This window comes from Anabrus simplex, chromosome 7 (genome assembly GCF_040414725.1).
Source record: "Anabrus simplex isolate iqAnaSimp1 chromosome 7, ASM4041472v1, whole genome shotgun sequence".
In the NCBI taxonomy this organism is placed as follows: domain Eukaryota; kingdom Metazoa; phylum Arthropoda; class Insecta; order Orthoptera; family Tettigoniidae; genus Anabrus; species Anabrus simplex.
Window position 1 is genome coordinate 115,518,482 of NC_090271.1, and position 21,457 is coordinate 115,539,938.

At 40.2% G+C, this 21,457-nt stretch overlaps 1 protein-coding gene across 1 annotated transcript in view; it reads left to right on the forward strand.

Annotated features, from left to right (window-relative positions):
• The window catches only part of LOC136877324 (esterase FE4), an 82,015-nt gene that overhangs the window by 35,082 nt on the left and 25,476 nt on the right, over positions 1 to 21,457 (forward strand). The window contains exons 5-7 of the mRNA XM_067151266.2: positions 1,045 to 1,219; positions 7,396 to 7,577; positions 11,407 to 11,560. Coding sequence (XP_067007367.2) covers positions 1,045 to 1,219; positions 7,396 to 7,577; positions 11,407 to 11,560 — 511 coding nt within the window. The remainder of the gene's footprint in view (positions 1 to 1,044; positions 1,220 to 7,395; positions 7,578 to 11,406; positions 11,561 to 21,457) is intronic.

The window sequence follows — 21,457 nt, forward strand, 5'->3', positions numbered from 1 at the left end:
CGAATTTCGGTATTCATAGGAAAGCACCTTGTGTTATATATATTCAGCTTGGTTTAGAAAGAAGCTACATCCATTTGTTTTGCTGTAGCCACCAAGGCTATGTAGTCCGTTTGATTGGAACCACTACCAAGGTATTTCAACTTATGCTGACAGTTTTTTGTTCCATACTCGGTGTTTAAATGGGCCGTGTTTCCTTTGATGTTTGACATTACTTCCGTCTTTTCGAAGGATATCCGCAAGCCTGTTTGTTCTGCTATGTCTTTCAACACATTAATTTTTTTCGCAGTTCCAAAAAAACTCGGTCAAATGATGATGATTATGATGATATGGTGATTAGGTACAGAGGCTTCCGGGTTCAATTCCTAGCCGGGCCAGAGATTTTAACTGCGTATGGTTAATTCTTATAGCCTAGGATTTGGGTGTTTATGTTAGTCTTAATCCACACACATCACACTATCAATCACCACAGAAACTCGCAATGATGGATACAGAACATCCCTCAAGATAGTGACGCGGAGAAAAGGTATGCGACTGTAAAAATCCCACATTTCGCGTCAACTCCAAGGGATGGAGAAAGAGCCAGGAAGAAAAAGGAAAAGAAGAAGAATTTCTGTGTGTAGATATTTGACATTCTATCTGGTTGGGACCAAAGTCCTTCTGCATTGTAACAAAGAGAGCAGGGATATTCAACCTGAAGGATTCACAACACGCTCAACGGTAGTGATAACACAGGTGCCCTTGCACTGGAATGGCTAGGAAACTTGTCCGTCCACGCCGTTAAACGGCTATACATGCATTCTAGGCGTTCTAAATGACGATACGAACGGACTTTTGCCCCAAGAGATAGATTTCACCTGACTCGTCAGTGATCTCCTTGTACGTTACGGATCTCATATCGTTTTCTTTGTTTTGTCTATGTGTATCTACAGGACCAGTTCTGACTTATGAATGTACAGTATATTTTAGATTGCACCATCACAACCAGTGATCTCTTTGTACATTCTGGATCTCATAATTTTCTTTGTTTTGTCTATGTGTGTGAAGGACCAGTTCCGTCTTATGGATGTTTACCATGAAGTACCTACCGTGGAGCCGGTGGTAGAGGGAGAGACGGCCTTCATTACAGAGGATCCGGTTACCCTTCTGGACAAGGGGAAATTCTACAATGTGCCCTATCTAACAGGAGTAACTTCAGATGAAGGAATATATCTTGTAGCAGGTAAGTATAATAAATTAGTAGTATATATTACTTATTTTGTTTTTTATAAAGTATTATCTCTTTTCGTAGCAGCATTAAAAGAAATTTAGTGCTAGATAGTAGGAATAGCATAAGCTTCACTCACAGATTGTACTCTCCTCTGGGTAATATACCAGTTCCAATGGTAGGAAGTTTCCACCCTAGACAGTTTTTAAGTAAAGTGCCATTCAAATTTGTGCCTAGTATCTTTGACGAAGTATCGATGTCCGACTTTCTTGCACCAGATCTAAGGTATGTATTAACGTTCGAAATCACTTTTTTCACCCAAAAATGCCATTTTATTTTCACTGGAAATGAAAACTTGAAGCCTTTACTTCAAAATGACCGGGCGAGTTGGCCGTGCGCGTAGAGGCGCGCGGCTGTGAGCTTGCATCCGGGAGATAGTAGGTTCGAATCCCACTATCGGCAGCCCTGAAAATGGTTTTCCGTGGTTTCCCATTTTCACACCAGGCAAATGCTGGGGCTGTACCTTAATTAAGGCCACGGCCGCTTCCTTCCAACTCCTAGGCCTTTCCTATCCCATCGTCGCCATAAGACCTATCTGTGTCGGCGCGACGTAAAGCCCCTAGCAAAAAAAAAAAAAACTTCAAAATGAGATATAATTAATACATACAATCCACTGTAAGTATCAGAAAGTAAGATGTAAATTGCCTCGTGCGCGCGTGCTAAGGGCGTGGCTGCTTACATGTAAACATCTCGTCAGATTTTCTTATTCAAATTTACCTGTTGCGTGCGCCATGCCTCCTGAGAATATAGTCCATAGTTCTGACCAACAGATGGCAATACTTGCGTACTCCGAAGATTTTTATTCCATTACTAGAGAACAGACAAGAACAAATCTGTCAGCTTCCCTGTGGCCAAGTGGTCTTCCAAGTTGTGACTAAGGATTTTGTTTCTTTGTGAGTGTATATAAAGTGGGTTCTAGAAGCCGATGTGGAGCGAAGAAAAAGCGAAATTTTCACGGAAACAAACATAGTAAGGTGAATGTAAGTGTTAATTGTTCTGTCATTATAAATAGTGAGACAGAACGTAGGGCTAAAGAAAGGGCATCATTTTCTAGTGCTTCTCAGTCCATACTTCGTTTTGTAAATATTGAACCGCATAGTCTTAGTGACATTTTCAATATCATTTACAATTGCAAATATATTGTCCTAGTTGCTTCATTTCTAAAACAGTTTTGTAAAAAACCTAGAAAATCTGAGATTTAGTTGGGGAATGTCCCTTGTATTGTTCTGCAGCAACTATGATTATAAATTCCCCAATGTCCAACTCCCAAACGGCAGGGTAAATTCGTTGAAGTGAATAGAAGGTTACCTTATGCTATGAAAGAGAGATTGGTTGTGAACAGTGTGAAGCTAAGAAATTTTCTACCATCATTAACCTGGCTCCACCTCCTTCACTTCTAGCATATTATAAACATGTCAAAGCTCTTACTGTCACTCAAGGGGTTGCAGAAGAGAGCATGAAAGGTGGCTGTAGAAAAAGTGAAAGTAAGTAGCGGATATGAGTGTGGGGTATCAGTGGATGGAACATGTGAGAAACGTGGGCATTCATCTCTCTCTGGTGTTGTTTCTGCGATATCAGTTGACCCTGGTTAAGTGATTTGATATGCATATCCTATCGAAATATTGTGTGGGTTGTAGGAAACATTATGCAGATGACAAGAAATCACCGGCATACCTTTCCTGGCAGGCAGACCATGCATCAGTGTGTGCAAAGAACTACATTGGCTCATCTCCAAACATGGAGCCTGAAGGTGCAAAATTAATATTTGGCCGATCCAAGGAGAATAGGGGCTTACAATATATTCGTTTCTGTGGAGATTTGGACTCCTAAAGTTTGAAGACTGTGGTAGATTCTGGTCCATACAATGGAAAAGATATCACAAAGATGGAATGTGTGGGACATTACCAAGAAAGGTTGGAAATAGCTCTTCGAAAGCTGTCACAGGAAATTAAATTTACGTTCCAACACAAGCAGTATTCACGCCATGTCAAATGGCATATGAGCCACATTGTACCATTTGACAGCAACAAAGGACCGTCCAACTCACCATAGGTGTCCTGTAGGAGCTGACAGCTGGTGCTCTTATCAGCGAGCTAAAGCAAATAATAAGGTAGAAAAATTTAAATTCAAACCAGGCCTGTCTTTTGACATTCTTCAAGCAGTGAAGCTTGAGCGACTCACCGACTCAGAAATGCTTTCTAAGTGCTTGCATGGATTGACTCAAAATAATAATAAGTCATTCAATGCCATAGTATGGAGAAGGTGTCCTAATGAGACATATGTGGGGCTTGATACCTTAAAATTAGGAGTGATGATGTGATTTATGCCAGGAGATCCAAAGGATTATCTGGCAACCAGTGTTGTTGCTCAGTCAGCACCACCCGGAGGACATGTGTAGGGAAATTTCAGGTAAAACCTACGGACGTTGAGCAACGTTGTCCCCGCAATCAGAAGTGTAGACTCTGAGTCAGGAATATCGGAGAGGCGCAGCAAAGACAGTAGTTGCTTCGTTCCATCTCAAAAATAAACAAGCGAATAGAGAACTGAAAGTTCACTTTGATGGCAGATTACTCTCACATACGAAGTATCCATAATTCCTAGGAGTCATTCTAGATAGGACTTTAAGGTTCAAAGAACATCTTACGAGAACAGCTGCCAAGCTCAGAACCAGAAATAATATCCTGCAGAAACTGTGTGGCACTACAGGGGGTTTCAACAGCTTCTACACTTCGGAATTCCGCCCTTGGCTAAATATCCCGTGGCTGAATATTGTGCACCAATCTGGATAAACAGCGCCCTTGTTAAGCTTGTTGATACTCAGCCCAACCAAACCATGCGTTTAATATCAGGGACAATCAGATGTACTCCAATATACTGCCTGCCACCATTAAGTCACATACCACCTCCATCCGTGAGAAGAGAACAAGCACTTATCAAGGTGTACAATAATATATGCAACAATTCTTCTCTTCCTGTACATCTTGACCTCCCTGTTATTAAGAAGAAGATACTTCGCTCTCGCCTCCCTCCATTGAATACTTCGAGGAAAATGCTGAAAGTAATTTCAACATGAATGACAGCTGGAAGCAGTTGTGGAAGACCTCTGCAACACCAGAACAGCAATCTATTTCATGCATCACACCTAAGCAACCAGGTTTTGAGCTCGCCAGAAAAATTTGGTGTACTCTAAACCGAATCAGAGCTAACTGAGGCAGATGTGCAGACTCCCTTTATAAATGGAAGAAAATTCCATCTCCCGAGTGTAGTTGTGGTGCTGAAAGACAAACTGTTCAGCATATTATCCAAGAATGCCGTCTAACAGCCTTCTCAGGAGATCCAGCCGAGTTCCTGATGGCTAACCAAAACGGTGTTAATTATATTAGAGATACCAATCTGACATTCTGGCTTAATGTGTTCAGACGTGTAAATAGTTTTAAAATAGTTTTTTGTGATGTGATTGTAAACCATACGATAATATATAGGAGTGATGGATGTCGTTTGCTATTTCAACTGGGGGAACAGAGTTTAGAAACATTGAAGAGGATGGGAATTGCTCCTGGCAAGTACACATCATTTGGTGTACTTGAAGCTGATGCAATACGGTTGCACAAATGTGCAAATCAAAGTACTGCAGAACAAAAACAGAGGAGGCGGTACTTGAGAGGCAGAAGAAAAATGAAAGGACAAGAAACTTCTAAACGAAAGTCCAACCCATGGAACAGGCGAATTTTAGTGTGCCCAAGTAAGGGGGTTATGTTCGTAACGTAGTTCTAAAACTGCAGTGCTGTTTTTCTTGAACGTGTTTTGTACATCATCCCACATTTGAAATAAATTTGAATACCCTTAAAATTGAGATATAAAACTCAATGATAGATTGAATAAAGGTAATGAATGTGGGGATGTTGAAAACTACTACTTTGTTAATATTGTGAATAATTATTTATATATTTATCTGAAGTACACTGGTTTTTCACCCAATTAAGTACCTTCTTGACCCATTGATACCATTTACAGTTTAAAAGAAATAAAAATTCGCTAAGAAATCACACGGCAATGCAAAGCAAAATACAATACAAAAAAACTTAAAACACGAATGAGTACATTAAGAAATACAGTATGATGAATACCAGAAAGAAGGAATTATCAAAAATTCACAAATTGCAAATTGTAAATAAAAGCTTCTAGTTTCTTACTGAATTCATTATCGGATTCGGTGAATATATCGACTTCTTTTGTTACAGTGTTATAAAGCGTTGTCATTTTTACGAAAGGTGAATTTGACTGATGCAATGTTCTTGACCTTTCAACGTGAACTACAGTAATTGGTGCTGATGTGATCTTGTCTGCGGTACATGGAATAAAATGCGTTTTAACAGCTCCAAAGAATCAAATCGTCCTATTACAATTCTTCCTAGTAATTGTATAGAAATCAGGGACCGTCTGGTTTTCAATGAAGGAAACTGAAATATATTCCTTAATAACTGGGTTGATGTGTCGAAAGGGCAAAACGAATTAAAAGTTTTCAAATAAATATAACGTAGGGACTTGGTTTGTACAATTTCAGTAGCATTCACTTGTTGCTTTGTATAGGGGCTCCAAATTATTACATAATATTCCAGTATGCTCCGTACTAAGGTAATATATAATTTAATCAGTACAGAGGGCTGGGTAAAAAGGTCACGAATTTCTTATAAAAAATCCTAGCATTTGGTTAGCATTCTTTGTTATTGTATTGATATGATTGTTGAACGTTAGCTTACCGTCAAAAATTACACCAAGGTCCTTAAACATTAAAACCCTATCCAATTTTTCTCCCCGTATATGATAGGCTGGGACTTAAAATTCCTCTCTCCTGGTAAACGTCATGTTTATACATTTACTAACATTCAAAGACAAATTATTAATGACACACCAAGAAATGATATTATTAATATCCCTTTAAAAATCATCCTAGTCTTCGTGGTCGCTAAAGGTTTCAAATCATCTGCAAAAATTAAATCGTTAGAGTGGCAAATGTTGTCCGGTAAATCATTAATATTAGAATTAAAAACAAGAGAGGTCCAAGATTTGAACCTTGCGGAACACCAGAAGGACTGATAGAATTATCTGAAATTCCATTAAAATAAACAAACTTCTGTCGATTTTTTAAATATCAACACATTAACTTCAACAACTGTTTACAAAACCCAAATTTAAACATTTTTAAAATCAAAATTATATGGTCGACTTTATCGAATGTTTTTCGAAATCCATATAAACAACATCAATCCTTCCGTTCGTATCATACAAATTTTGAGTATAGCCCAAGAGATTGGTGATAACTGATCTGCTGGGTACAAATCAATGTTGAAATTCGGACAGAGCAATCTTAACATGGTTTTAAATCTTATAGTGCAATATATGTTCGTATACCTTAGCTACGGTGTTGATAATGCACACTGGATAATAAATATTATTGTCATTATTATAAGCATTTTAACAGGGATGATTAATTATTTTCAAATTTTTGTAAATAATGATGTCTATCTCCCTTTCAGTTCTTGATAATTAGAAGACCCAAGTTCATAACATTCTATGAATGAAGCACTTCAATTTGGTGAAAACAATTTCAAGATTATAATATTTTTTTGAAATTTTACGTATGACATTTTGAAAATTTATGTATTTTTTAACTGAACATTATTTTTCGGTTAAGATAAAGCAGAAAATGTTGATTGAATTATATGAATATATTAGTCTAATCTTTTGTGCCTTATTTTATAGAATACAAAAAATCGGTTAAGAATTTTGGATTTTCCTTCGAAACGTCAAAACAGCCTCAGCAGTTTACATGTTGCCTTAGGATGCACTCTTCCTTCCTTCGGCTCTTCGACGGCAATAGCTTTCTGAACTTCTTTGAAATAATTTAAGAAAATACTAGGTAAGCAACTGATAGGGAATATACCACCAAGAGGAAAGCCCAAAATTCGGATCAGTATTGATTGATTGATTGATTGATTGATTGATTGATTTTGTTATAACCTCATTCGTCTTCTTATATTTTTAAATGTTATAAAGACGTTATTTTTTCCTAGATTGGTAGTGAAATAATACATAGAGGCTCGAATTTCATTTCCATATTTATTTTTCAGCCGGAATATTTCAAAAGAACAGAACGTTGCAGGAGGTCGATGAAGATTTTTTAAAGACCTTTAAGCCTGAGTTGAGGATGTGCAGAGAAGCAAACTGCGGAGATGAGATGATACCCAAGATCAGATCCTTCTACTTCGGTGACAAGCCATTGAGCAACGACACTTTAGGGGCTCTAATTGATGTAAGTGATTACAAAGAAATACACTAACCTGTTAAGTAGTTTAAGACCAAGCATATTATTGCAGTCATACCCTCTATAGGCCTACCACCATGATCTTGAGATTAAGTGTCACTGTTCAATTAGAATGTTAAAATTCTTCAAGTGCTGTAGTCAGTAAGTCAGCGTGGTCAAAAAAAAAGTAAATTCTGATGTTTTGAACTAAAATATTCTGAGGAATTTCTTGAACAAATCGGTGTGTATATAGATAACAGAAATATGCCAACTCAGATCTGTTAAAATTTTAAATTTTAATATACTGTTGAAGATTACGTTCAATTCATATTTTGCACTAGAGTTTTATATAAATAAATCAGGGAGAGAAATGTGTCGTTACGTGCTTAAGCGACCATCAACCTTGTCGAGAGCCCTTTCGCTGTTACCTGAAGGGGGATGACTAAGCCAGCTCGGGGAATTTCCCACCCCGCCCGGGGACATGCCATGGCCCTTCCTATATTGTTCCTTTCATCTAGTTACTCCATGCACTTTCTGGAAGATAGGACGGGAAGTTTCGATCTCCAGCCAAGCCCTGAATATCCCCAGCGAGCGAGCTGTTGTTGTAGTGTCCGACAGACCACGGAGTGTATAACTGGAGGCGACGGAACTAAAAACTGTGTACTGCCTTAAGTGTACTGTGTGTGTGTATTTCCATGGATTGAGGACCGCCGTGAATTAGCGATTGAAGCAGTTAATGAGCCTTAGGATAATTGGACGTGTGTTAATACTCGCTGTTGTGAGTATCGTCCTGCTGTTGGATACTGTTGAGCTGTTGCTGATTTTTGTTCACTTCATGAGATTGTGTGAAGTACCATTGGAGTCGAACCGACGAACAGTCGTCGTGTGTTGTATAGCCAGGGGCACTGTGTTCAAATCCAGCTGTCTACCCACAGTGGCTGCACGAGGTGACTGTACTTGTGGGAAAGTGAGAGCAAGTATTATAGACGTTCTCAGGTAGCAACCGGTTGGGACTCCCGGGGGTGTGTACTGAAGAGAGATTTGTAAATAGACTGGTAATTAGTGTGTGTGTGTGTGTGTGTGCATTTATTAGGCCATCCTGAAATAAATACTAGTAATGAAACAGATGGAAACAGATTCGTACCAAATGGTGTCAGAAGTTAGAATAGATCCCATGTGTGATACATAATTATAATCAGCGAACCAATTACTGCAGGTTTCAAGCGCCACCGGGAACATTCCAGAACTTCGGTGCAGAGTGAATGCACACTCATATAAATCTTTTTGACAACTTTTGTTGATTACAGTTTGCTAGTTGAGACCAGAGGCCACACGAAAATGGAGGCTCAGTTAAATTCGCTCTTCGATATGGTGATGAAGATGATGGAGGACAAGATGGAAGAAAATTCAAAGAAGATGGAAGGAAATCAAAAGAAGATGGAGGAAAATCAAAAGAAGATGGAAGAAAATCAAAGGAAGTTGCAGGAAAATTTAAAGAATATGGAAGAAAATCAAAAGAAGGTGGAAGAAAATCAAAGGAAGATGGAGGAAAAGATGGAAGGAAATCAAAATAAGATGGAGAGGAGGACAGGAGAAGGCCAGAAAATGACGATGGGGAAGATGGAAGAAGGCCACAAGAAGGTAGAAAACGTACAGAGACAGATCATGCAGGGTCACCATGAGATAAAGGATATTATCCACACAGAAATAAAAAAAGTGAAAGACGAACTTGAAGAAAAAATACGGAGGTTTGACGAAACAATAGCTACGGTCGATCAAAAATTCAGCGCGATTTGCGAGGACCTGAAGTGAGAAGTCGCCCAGCTACGCGGTAACGTACGAGACGGGACCTTTGTGGAGAGGCCATTGTCTCCAGTACAGAGTTCGACCAAGGTGACGCCGCCAACGTTCGACGGGTAGGTACCATGGAGTACGTACCTGCCGCAGTTCGAGGCAGCCTGTTCTGCTAACCACTGGAGTGAGGGGGACGAAGTTACAGCCCTCGTCGTGGCTCTGAGAGGAGAAGCCCTCAATTTACTACAGGCATTACCAGAAGGCGCACAGAACAACTACACCGAGCTAGTGGCTCACATGGACGCCCTCTACGGAGACCGCCACCTACAACAGGCGTACCAAACCCAGCTTCGAACCAGAACTCAGAAGAGTACGGAGACACTCCAGGAATTCGAGACAGATGTCGCCTGTCTCGTTCACCTGGCTTATCCTTCAGCACCAGAAAAGTTCCTCGAACAGATGGGTAGGCACTCCTTCATAGATGGACTACGCGACCCAGATAAGTCCCTGACCGATTTCCTCGAAGCCGTGGGATGTTTTATGAATCCAAGCGTAACCCAACAAACGAGGCAACGAACAACGCTCGAGCCCTCGGGTACCTCGAAGACCTGTCACCTGTTGGAATTGTGGTACCAAGGACCATATACGCCGTAACTTCGAAGACCGCCGTAGACGGGAGGCCCCATCTGACGTCCCGACGACCGAGAAATACACCAGCCAGAGAAATGACTATTAGCCAGCCTTGGGGGGCGAAGGTTGGCTCAGGAAAGTCGTCAAGCCTCAGTCGCCCACGTCCGCGTAACGAGACTGCGATCAGATAACTGCAGGCTAATGGTAGATGGAGTCGTCGAAGGGATAGCGAGGATCATTCTGATTGAAACTGGTGCAACGAAGACCATTGGGAAGTGAACAGTTGTGCAGCGGTGAAGAATTCGACCCCTGCCGGTGAACCTCAGCCTGGCTACTGCTACCGGAGAGACAACGCCTGTCCACGGGGAGACGATGATGGATTTCTTCGTAGTGTGGTGGACAGTGAAGCACCGGGTTCTCGTTGCGGACATCGTGGACGAGATAACCATAGGATTTGACTTCCCGAACGAACATAAAATCATCCTTGATATGAGCGCCAAAACGCTTCGGTACGGGGATGAAGAAATTGCCATGCTACCAGCGCAGGAAGGCACTGTTTACGCCAGATTAAGCTGCGAGAGGATCTGACCATCCCAGCAAGGACCTAGGTGGACGCAGCTGTGGACGTAGATGGAGCTGCTGGAGTTTTGACGGCCATTGTGGAGCCGGAATATCACAACGGTCAAACAAAGGGATTACTGTCGCCAAAACCTTGATCAGCACCTCTCATCAGCCTTATTTTCGAACTCTCCAACTTGAATGACTACGACATGGCCATCCACCATGGCACGTCTCACAAATGTCATCTCAGCACCGTTGATTCTAGGTTCTCCTCTCTTCCTGATAACCCATGCTTGACTTCCGTGCGAAAGGACTGGCCTGGCAAGTTCACTGTAAATATGAAGTCTCGATATTCTCAGGACTGAAGATATTTTCATCACTGACTTTATGGTATCCTTGGTTTTGCTAAAAATAGCAATATTTTTTATCGATATCTCCATTTATATTACTAGCAAGTGTAGGGGATTTGCTGTGATAGTTGATGGAATTATTTCATTCTAATGGATTCTTAATCATGATATGTTTACAGTTACCTGTGGAAGCAAGTGGTTTTTTTCTCATTGTTATGTGCTGTTCAGTTAATATTGTGTGCATAGCATTTTAAATCATCCTCTGAACTGAAAAATAATACCTGATCATCAGCATACAACAGCGTATCGATTTATAAGCTGTTATTTATGATGGAGGATTTCCAGTCCTTGGTAAGAGCGTTCAGTAGATTATGAACAGCAAGAGTGATAGGCAGCTATCCCACCGTATGACTGATGATTCATTTCCTTTGTGATATGGTGTTACTAGTTGTGAATGCAACCATAATGCTTTAATTCTCCTACATTATACTTTATACTTACAGGTGTCAACGGATATGTTGTTTGCTGAAGGAGTTATGCATGGAGTCAAGAAAATGTCTTCAATAAGTTCTGCGCCAGTTTACCTTTACCAGTTTTCATATGACGGTGGTCTAAATATTATGAAGAAGTATTTAGCAGGCATAATTAACTTCCCAGGTACGTAAAATCGTGAGATTATGGGACGCGAATAGAAACAAAACATCTGGTTGTGATTATGATGCTCTCAAGAATAACATTACAGCTGCAAGTTTCATAAACATTTATACGTAATGACTCGACTATTCGAAAATCTGAATACTGTTTCATGACTGGAGCATATATTGGGGTATTTTGATAATATTTTAAAGTGGTTAGAGATATTAAGTTCTACTACATATCACCTTCCTCTGCTCAACATTCTGCATTACATTAAATATAGAATAGAGTAAACATTTTCATCTCTTAATTGTTTATAGAAATAATATGAACAAATTATTCGAGAATGGACCTTCATTTATGTACTGTTATAAATATAATAATATATAGAATGTAATAATGTTCATATTAGGAATGTACTTGTTTGTATGTTCTGAAAACATGCCGTGAGCGGCCAACTTGGTCAATAATCTGTTTTCTGGGTCCAAAAATTAAACATTTGTGTGGTCCTTATAGGGTGCACAATCCGCTGGTACTGCTGGGCGGACCACTTACCTAAAGTCAGAAACAAATGCAATATATCAGAAATGTACAGTGTGGTCGGAAAAAACGTTAATCGACAGAGGGTTAGTGATACTGGTTAATAATCGATATCTCGCGCCGTTGTCATTTTATCCCCTGCTGAAGTTAGAAAATCAGACCGCTACGTGGGCGAATTCAAATGAGCTTTACGAGGCGGTGTTGCTAAACCTGCTCGGGGTTTAAGACCGGTTTCAAAGCACCAATCGAAGAAGACTTGCGTTGCAATGAGAGTCCAGTTTCAATGTAGGCACGCCATATTGATGGCTGCCACATTTCTGCAAGTGACCGTTCGTCTAGCAGCCACCGATGCCAAGAAACGAATATTAAAAAAAAAAAATTATAAGCACCGTGTTACCATTACGGTGTTACCGTAGCGTACTTGCTATGGCGCGTTCCTGTCAGCTCAGAGGTCCGTGTTCAAATCCCTCTCTTGCAGAGAAGTTTTCTTCAATCGGTGCTCCCAATCTGGTCTCAAGGCACGTGAAGATTTAGCAACACTGCTTCTCAAAACCATTTTGAATTCTCCCGCGTAGTGATCTGATTGGCTAACTTAGTCAGTTGATACATTGGCAACGGCGTCAGTTATCGATTTATATTTTTCAACTTATTTATCAGTTTGTGACCAATCCTATAACACTCACTTTTTACCGACATTTCTCGATAATGTGAGATAATCGGCATTTTGGGATTATAAATACATAAGCAGATAATTAGCACAGAAAAATTCTAAATACGTAACATTATAGTACATCTGACCGAAAATTACATAAAAATGACAGTCGAGTAACTTTTATACTATAGCATCTATACATGGGACCAAGATGTTAGTGAAAGTAACATTTTACTTTAGTCCACAACGACCGACAAATGAACAGTACTCATCCACCAGGGGATGAAAGAGGCATTTCGAAACACTACATATGGAATATGTTCCTGTACATCCTAACTAAAGAACATAGCACATCACTGGACTCGAACCAGTGGCCCTTGAATATACACTAGATTTACACAGATCCCTTCCCGCACGAGCTACTACGTATTGATCTTCCGTAACTAAGAAAGTAACAATCCAAGAAATGCATATACTGTTGAAATCAGGAAATTATGAGCATTTTTCAACTACAATGAAAATAACAGGTATAACGGAGAATAAACGGATGTAGGTATATTTATTGAATACTAGCGAATGTACCCGTGCTTCGCTACGGTATTCTACATTGTATTCGAATATCGAAGTAAATAGTGTACATGCAGTAAATAAGATAGTTTTAAAATTGCATGTCTCTTAGCGTTATCCGAGAAAGAGCATGGGGAGGTCCCCGTACGTTTCCAATGTAAAGTGTTTGTTACGGATTTGTGATATAACGGCAGGCTCACTTGCCTACTGGCATTCACAATCAGGTTGGGAAGTTTACATTATACTTGCAGGCCCCATTGCCTACTATGCGGACAGAATCGATTTGGGGAGTTTTCGTTAAAATGGCAGCCCCCTTTCCTACCTCCAGACAGATTACAGTTTTTATTATAATGGCAGGCAATTACCCTACTATCACTCGAAATTGAGTTGTGCAGTTATCATTATAATGACAGGCCCCTTTTCCTACTGCCAGTCACACCAAGTTGGTGAGTTTCCATCAAAATAGCAGGCCACTATGCCTAATGCCAGTCACATTTTAGATGAGTACATTTCTTTATAATGGCGGGCACCCTTGCCTACTGCCAAACACAATCGGGTAGGGGAGTTTTAAACAAAACTGCATGCTCACTTACCTTCTGCAAGTCAAATCGAGAAGGGAACTATTCATTACAATTGTAGGCCTTCCTTACTAATGACAGTTACACAGGAGTTGGAGAAGGAACCCTTTCCTACTGCCAGTCAAAGTCGGTGTGGGGAGTACTGATTACAATAGCAGACCGACCCTTTCTCGATCGCTAAATCGACATCAGTGAATATATATAGATCGACATACGAAAGTATATGCGTGTTTACAATATTGAAGACCTTCATTTACAGATTAACTGCTACTAAACGTACGTCATATCGACAAAGGATTATACCATAAGACACGCCGGATTTAGTAGCCTAAATGGCTGGTCCAATGATATGTCATCTATTCTTGGGTCAGATTTAGAAACGTGGAACAGGGTAAAGGTTTTGTAAGATCATCTCACATTACATTACTTTTCGGATAATAATGTGACAGCTACATACGTAGCATTTGGCTCACATATGGCTACTGAGTGGGCCAATTTTCGTGAAGAGTTTGATGATTCTGTATTTCATATAAGTAATTGAAAGTATGAATAATGCATGTGAAAATTCCAAATTGACTTAACATCGATTAATAGAGAAAAATCAAACGTAAAAGGGATACAGATACGGCATAAAGTCATAAGACCAAGGTTGTAGATCATTCCAAATTGAACGGAGATTGTGCAATCCGTTACGTGATAGGAATTTCCGAAGGTCTGCACCATCATTAAAATTGCCTGCATATTTCGATATTCTTCGGGGAAAAAAAATGAAAAAATTAATGATATAGGATTTTTCATTCGTTACAGGCTAAAACGTATAATTTTGTCAAATTTCAATTATCTTCTTATTCTTCTGGCAGATTATGCCACAATGTGGATTTTGGGCGAGGCGGGTAAAAATTAGGACTTTCAGGAAATCAAAAATTATGGAGATTGTTATTATTACCCCTTAAACGGAAAGCTGTAGGAAAATTTCGCCAAAATAGTCAGTGTAGAGGTACACAGTTGTTACGATTTGATTTATATAGATAAGGAATCTGCTCCATGTAAAACACCTTTTGGGCTATGTCCGCTGGACTTAACCTGCAAAAGTGACCATTCATGATATCTCCCTTATTAATCCTCCTGACGAAAAAATGCACATGAAAAAAAGGTTTAGAGGTGGAATTCCATCAGGTTTGGTCGATTTCCAGTCAGGTTGGTCTTGTTCTGTATATATTGTGGAAGAGTAAAATCACCATTTCGGTTCCTTATAAACCGCCAGTCCATTCCGGAACATGAAATGTTATTTACGTTTAAAACCTACCTTTGGACAGGTGGATGCTAAATATAAATTTTGTTTCGAATGTCTTCAGTAGTTTTCAAGTTGTAAGGAATACGCTTTACACGCACCCGCTCGTGAGTTAAGTCCGATGGGACTTGTACAGAAAAACGGTCCTTTAATGATATCTCCCTTATTGATCCTCGTATCGAAATGATGCACATGAGAAAAAAAGGTTTAGACATTAATTTCTACCAAGGTAGGTAGACTTCCATAAACTTTTGTTGTGTATATTTTTTGGAAGTGCAAAATCACTGTTTCGGTTTCGTATAAACCCCCAGTTAGTTCAGGGATTTAGAAACAATATTTGCCCTGAAACCTATCAAGGACAGGTGTATTCTAAATACGAATCTTGGTGGAAATGCATCCAGTAGTTTCTAGCATTCACGTACATACGGCGTAATTAAGGAAGAAAATAATACAGTTAAGAATGTTGAAACTAATAGAAAATGGATTATAACTGAGGACAGCCGGATAACGACAAATAAATAAATGCCGTGAGTTATGGATATAATAAAGCGCTAACAGAGGAGAAATTTAGGTTCAGTGATTCTTAGGTAAACAAATATGAAGATGACTAATGGTGTTATTACTTAATCTATTCGAGGGCGGTTATAACCTCCAACGATATTCCGCCAATATCCCGCAGATGAGCCGATTGATGCCTCTCTTGCCATCTACCCAAGGAACAACCACGAATTTAAAAGCATGATGAGGAAAATGGCAATACGTTACTTCCCTACTGGCATGCAGTCAGAGACGTTGCCATGGTAACCTGTAGGTTCGTTGTCGGTCTGTCGGTCACTAAATGCAGAGCATGATACCAGCAGAAAATTGTAAATTTCTCCGTCATGTGAAGAGTAAGGTAAATTATGAACATAACGAAAGTTGTTTATAATGAAGAGACGTTTCACGTACGGTAAACGAAGTTTACAGAAAATCAATAGTATAAGAGAAAATAGAGGAAAACCACTGTGGTTTTCCTATAAACACCCCGTCTATTCAAAGATTTTAAAATTATATGCATATCGGAACCTTTCCTGGGATGAGTATACTCTAAATATGAAGTTTGGCTGAGATCTATCCAGCCGTTTCGACGTGATGGTGGGAAAACCACTCTGGTTTTCCTATAAACCCCCCGTCTATTCAAGGATTTTAAAATGATATGCATATCTAAACCTTCCCCGGGATTAGTATACTCTAAATACAATTTTTGTTGAGATCCATCCAGCCGTTTCGACGTGATGGTGGAAAAACCATTCTGATTTTCCTATAAACCCCCCATATATTCAAATATTTTAAAATGATATGCATATGGAAAAGTTCCCCGCGATGAGTATCCTCTAAATATGAAGTTTGGTTGAGATCTATCCAGCCGTTTCGACGTGATGGTGGAAAAACCATTCTGGTTTTCCTATAAACCCCCTGTCTATTCAAGGATTTTAAAATGATATGCATATCAAAACCTTCTCCGGGATGAGTATACCCTAAATATGAAGTTTGGTTGAGATCTATCCAGCCGTTTCGACGTGATGGTGGAACAGACAAACAGACAGACAAACAGAAACAATTTTATTTATATAGATTTTTACACTCGTTCTTCACCTCCTTTCCATCCCCGCCCAAAGGAGTCCTATGAGTGCCTTACACAACAGTATATTTTTTCCCAGATATTAAGTCTTATTTGTACCTATTTTGGTCCCTAACCGACGGAAAAATTCCAAGATGTTCAAATTTTTCACTTTTACCCCCCCAAGGTATCGAAATATGGAGGCAATTTTAATGACTGTGCAGACATTCCTTTTGAGCTATTTTTTGGCTAAACGGTAAGTCGTATCACAAAACGGATGGCACAATGTCCCTTCAATTCGGAGTCAAGACCTCAAGAATATACGAAGTTAGAAATTCCAGTCATAGTCGAATTGGGAAGGATTTTTATAATAGCAAGCCCCTTACCTACTGCAATTCACAATCGAGTTGAGGAGTTTTAATTATAATAGCACTCCCCCTTGCCTACCACCAGTGTCAATCAAGCTCGAGAGTTTTCATTTTAAGGGCAGACCCCCTTACCTAGGGCCAATCGCAGTCAATTCGGAGAATTCCCATTTTAACGTAGGTCTTCTTCCCTATTCCCAGTCAGTGTCGATTTGGCCAGTTTTCATTATGTTGGCATGCCCCCATTTCTACTTCCAGATAATCAACAGTGTGCTTGGAAAAATTAAGTAACACTGATGATCTTCCCATAATTAGGAGTCTATTCGTTTATGGGATCAATTTCATTTAATTTGTCACCAGTACACGTACTGAAGCGAAGGAAGAACAGAGTCATTGAAGAACCTCTTGATAAACAATGTTTCGTGTTTTATTTTCTGGTGCACATATAAACAGGGACTTGCTGCTGCTGACTCGGGAACATGCGACGTACAGTTGCCCGTGGGAAAAGCAGGGTGATCTGAGGTCAAGTCCAGCAATACTCAACGTCTGGCCCTGGGATTTATTAATAGTCATCGCAAAGCAGAGGCTGACTGGAAACTGCAGACGCTTGAACTCAAACGGGTAGTTGGTTGGGATTAGTGGTATCCGCGGGATAAGAACTGACTCTCCTTCACCGCATCCAGTCATGATAGTTGCCTCTATCACATGTTTGTGGAGGGCGTTTACCTGAAGTCTTGTCCCATTGCACAAATTAGGTGGGCTGAGATTGCGCATGAGTATGATTGGTGCGCCGATCTTTAAGGTAATTTTGTGCGATGGAAGCCCCGGAGCCGTTATAGAATTCAGGAACTCAGGAGGATAGTGAACTGCGTCGTCAGAGTTGATTACTTCATTGACAGACGTATAAACTGTCTCCTCGCCGTGGAATATTGTGAGGATAGTCGAATTAATGTACGCCGCTTGTTCATTAGTTGGAGTTAAGATCGCTCTGCAGCAGAGCCATGAGATGGGTTTGCTCCTAATATTTTCTACGTCCGGGTACACCGATGAAATGAGAGCTTCAAGGTTAGAAAGCGACAAACAAAATTCATCAGAAAGAGTAATGATCCCGTTACTGTCTCCCAGTGAGCCGTTCCCAATCGACAACAATATTTCAGTGAATGTATGTATGTTTTCATCACCACCTAGATGTACCCTCATATTCTGTGTCAGAGACAGTTTTTTGATATTTGGCCAAAGTGATGATCTCCTTAATGAAGCGTTCACTTCATCTGCTCTGCTCCCTCTTGGAACAACCGGTAACGTTTGACGAAAATCACCAGAAAAGAGGATAGGGACACCTCCAAAGAAGTTATCACTGTTTCGGATGTCCCGCAGCGTTCGGTCAACTGCTTCAATCGCCTTTCTGTGAGCCATAGTGCATTCATCCCAAATTATAAGACTGCAGTCTTGCAGAACCTTGGATATGTTACTTTGTTTTGTGATGTTACATATTGGTGACTCTGTGCAGTCAAGATCTATAGGCACTTTAAACATCGAGTGAGCAGTTTTGCCACCGGGTAAAAGAGTGGCTGCGATCCCCGAAGAGGCTACTGCTACAGCAATCTTACTATCCTGTCTGATCTTAGACAACAGTAAGTTAATCAGGAATGTTTTTCCAGTTCCGCCCGGAGCGTCTAAGAAAAACATTCTACTTTCCTTATTTCTAACACAGTTTAATATTTCCCGATATACTACAGTCTGTTCATCTGTAAGTTTTGGTTCATTTAATAGAACAAAAGACCTTAACGCTTCTTTATTGTAATTTGTTTCCCTGAGATAGTCAGCATTTAACGTTTGTAAGATCTGAGGGGAAGGAAGGCCGTAAATGTTCAAAGGCTGACCGCCAATCGATAGAACGTATTCTTCGAGGTCTTGAAGACATCTGTCTTCCACATGGGCGATCATTTCATGAGCAGTACCGTCGTTACAGGGGGAAAGTTGTCGTAAGAAATCTTCTGCTAGGCTCTCCTTATATTTGTTCCACAGATCCAACGGATCAGAGAGACTGCAAAAGACTAACAATATGCCAAAAAGCCGGCGAAGTTTTGCTGGGCTTTGTGAAACTATCGCCTCCTTCAGTGTCTCTTCCCATTGAGAGTCATCCAGGAGTAATCCATGGGCTTTGCATGCACTCCGATATGTAGGGTGAAGTATGCCATTGACGGTGCGAAGGTCAGTGAAGGATGTTGGTCCCCTGACAGTGAACAGAAGCATGCGTAAATAGAAGCACTCGGAATTGTTAGGATGGACTGCATACACTCGGCTAATTACGTGCTGCTTTCTAACGCCCGAAAATGCTACCACAGGTACTCCTTTCTTTCTTCTTACAAATGTACCTTGCTGTTTGTTATACGTATAGTAAGAGGGAACGTCTTCATACAACAGTGTCTTAGCAAAATCATCTGTCTGACATAAGTTAAAGAATGCCATTAAGGTGGTGTTACGTGGATTTTCTACTATGTCATGAGCCGTTTCTGCAGTAAAGACAATTCTTTGAAAATTTTGTAGATGAACATCTAAATGCATTACTGGAGGATACCTTTCATGGATAGGAAATGAAAGAATTCGCCAAACTGCTTCTGAGCTGGATATGTACCTTCCGCTCTGATACTGGCACACTTCATCATTTTTGTCTTGCAAACCTAAGACTGCCTGATCGCTTCCTTTGTTGATGTACTTACAGATGTATTTGATGGACTTAACACTGCTACAGTATTCAACATTGATGTGTGTTTTGAATACCCTAGACAAAACAGGACAGTATGGCACTATCCATCTATTATCCACTTCCATATCCTGTCCATTTATCATAAGGCGTGCAGTGAAGCCACCCATAGAAGGAATCCTGCGCTTGTAGGATGGGTACCCATCGTTCCCTGTGACAGTTTCATTGACGAATGCTCGTGGGTATCGTTTTGAGCATCGTCCACCTTTCATACATGGTGAGCCTACGTTGAAAGATCCGCATGGTCCATGGACCATGTGACATTTAACTATGTTAAAAAGCTGTGGATCTTTATCAGGATCTGGAAATTCAGCACTAATAACCTTATCAATATCGACGGGTCGTATCTTGTCCTCAAGCCATAATAATATGTGGGCGTGAGGCAAGCCACGCTTTTGCCATTCAACAGAGTACATAAAACAAAGAGTTGGCCCAAATATTTGTTCTCTGGTTAGTAAGTCCATGAGAGATTTTAATTTCATGTGAAATACACGTGTAATAATGTCGTGACGATCATTCGCTGACTGACCATTATATACGGCATTACCAATTTCTTCCCATTTTGGATTAGTTGTAGCTGTAATAAAAAGATCTGGACATGAGTATTTTCGCACATAACAGAGTGCATCTTGAGATCGCTCGTGCATATATCGGGGTCCTCCAGTGAAAGTGGACGGTAAAATGACTAACCGTCCCAAATCTGCCATGTTACCCTCGTCCTTCCTCAGGGCGTCTTTAAGGTGAATGTAGCTCTCAGCCCTTAATTCCCTTTGGTGTGTTCTGATATAGACTAACCTTTCAGTCTCTATTTTAGCATACATGTCTACCCAGAACTGATTGGACAGTTGACGGTAACAATGTAAGTAGTTTACCTCGCCTTGTCTTATCATTATACGATAAGAATAAAACTGAAGAGAAGATGTTTTCTTGAGAGGGGTCTTTAGTTCTCCGGTTCGTGGGTCTACGTGGTACAGTAGGAAGTGGTAGCCATCATCTCCACGAGGGAACATCAGGGGATATTGAAGAGCGTCGTATGATCGGTGGGTTTCAGATATTCGTCTCAGGCCCTGGTCTCTTGTCCGAAGCACGATGTCTCGCTTATCACATTCGTGTCCAACCAATATGACAGCTATCTCGTTTGTTGTCGGCTGATTATAACAGCCTCTGTGCTCACCAGCAGGAACTCGGTCGGCGTGGATCACAATCTTGTGGGTGTCACCGTCCGGCATTGTCTCTAGAGTTGTCTTCAGTTCCTTGACATATGGGTTCACATCATGTAACATGCCCTGCAAATCATTAACTAAATGGGTTTTTAAATTTGGTATTATTGCTGTTCTTTGATCTACCTGTGCTTTGTGGTCTGCAATGAAATATATTTGAAGATATTTAGAATTTTCATTGTTTGCAGGGAGAAGTGAACCTATTAAGTGGTATACTTGTCCTTGAATTTTGAATGTTGGCATAAAATTTCCTTCCACTACTTTAGTAGCTCCGAAGCTTGTCATTTGGAATGCGCTGTTGTAGGCTCGCACAAATTGAAGAAAATGGCGAGAGTCAG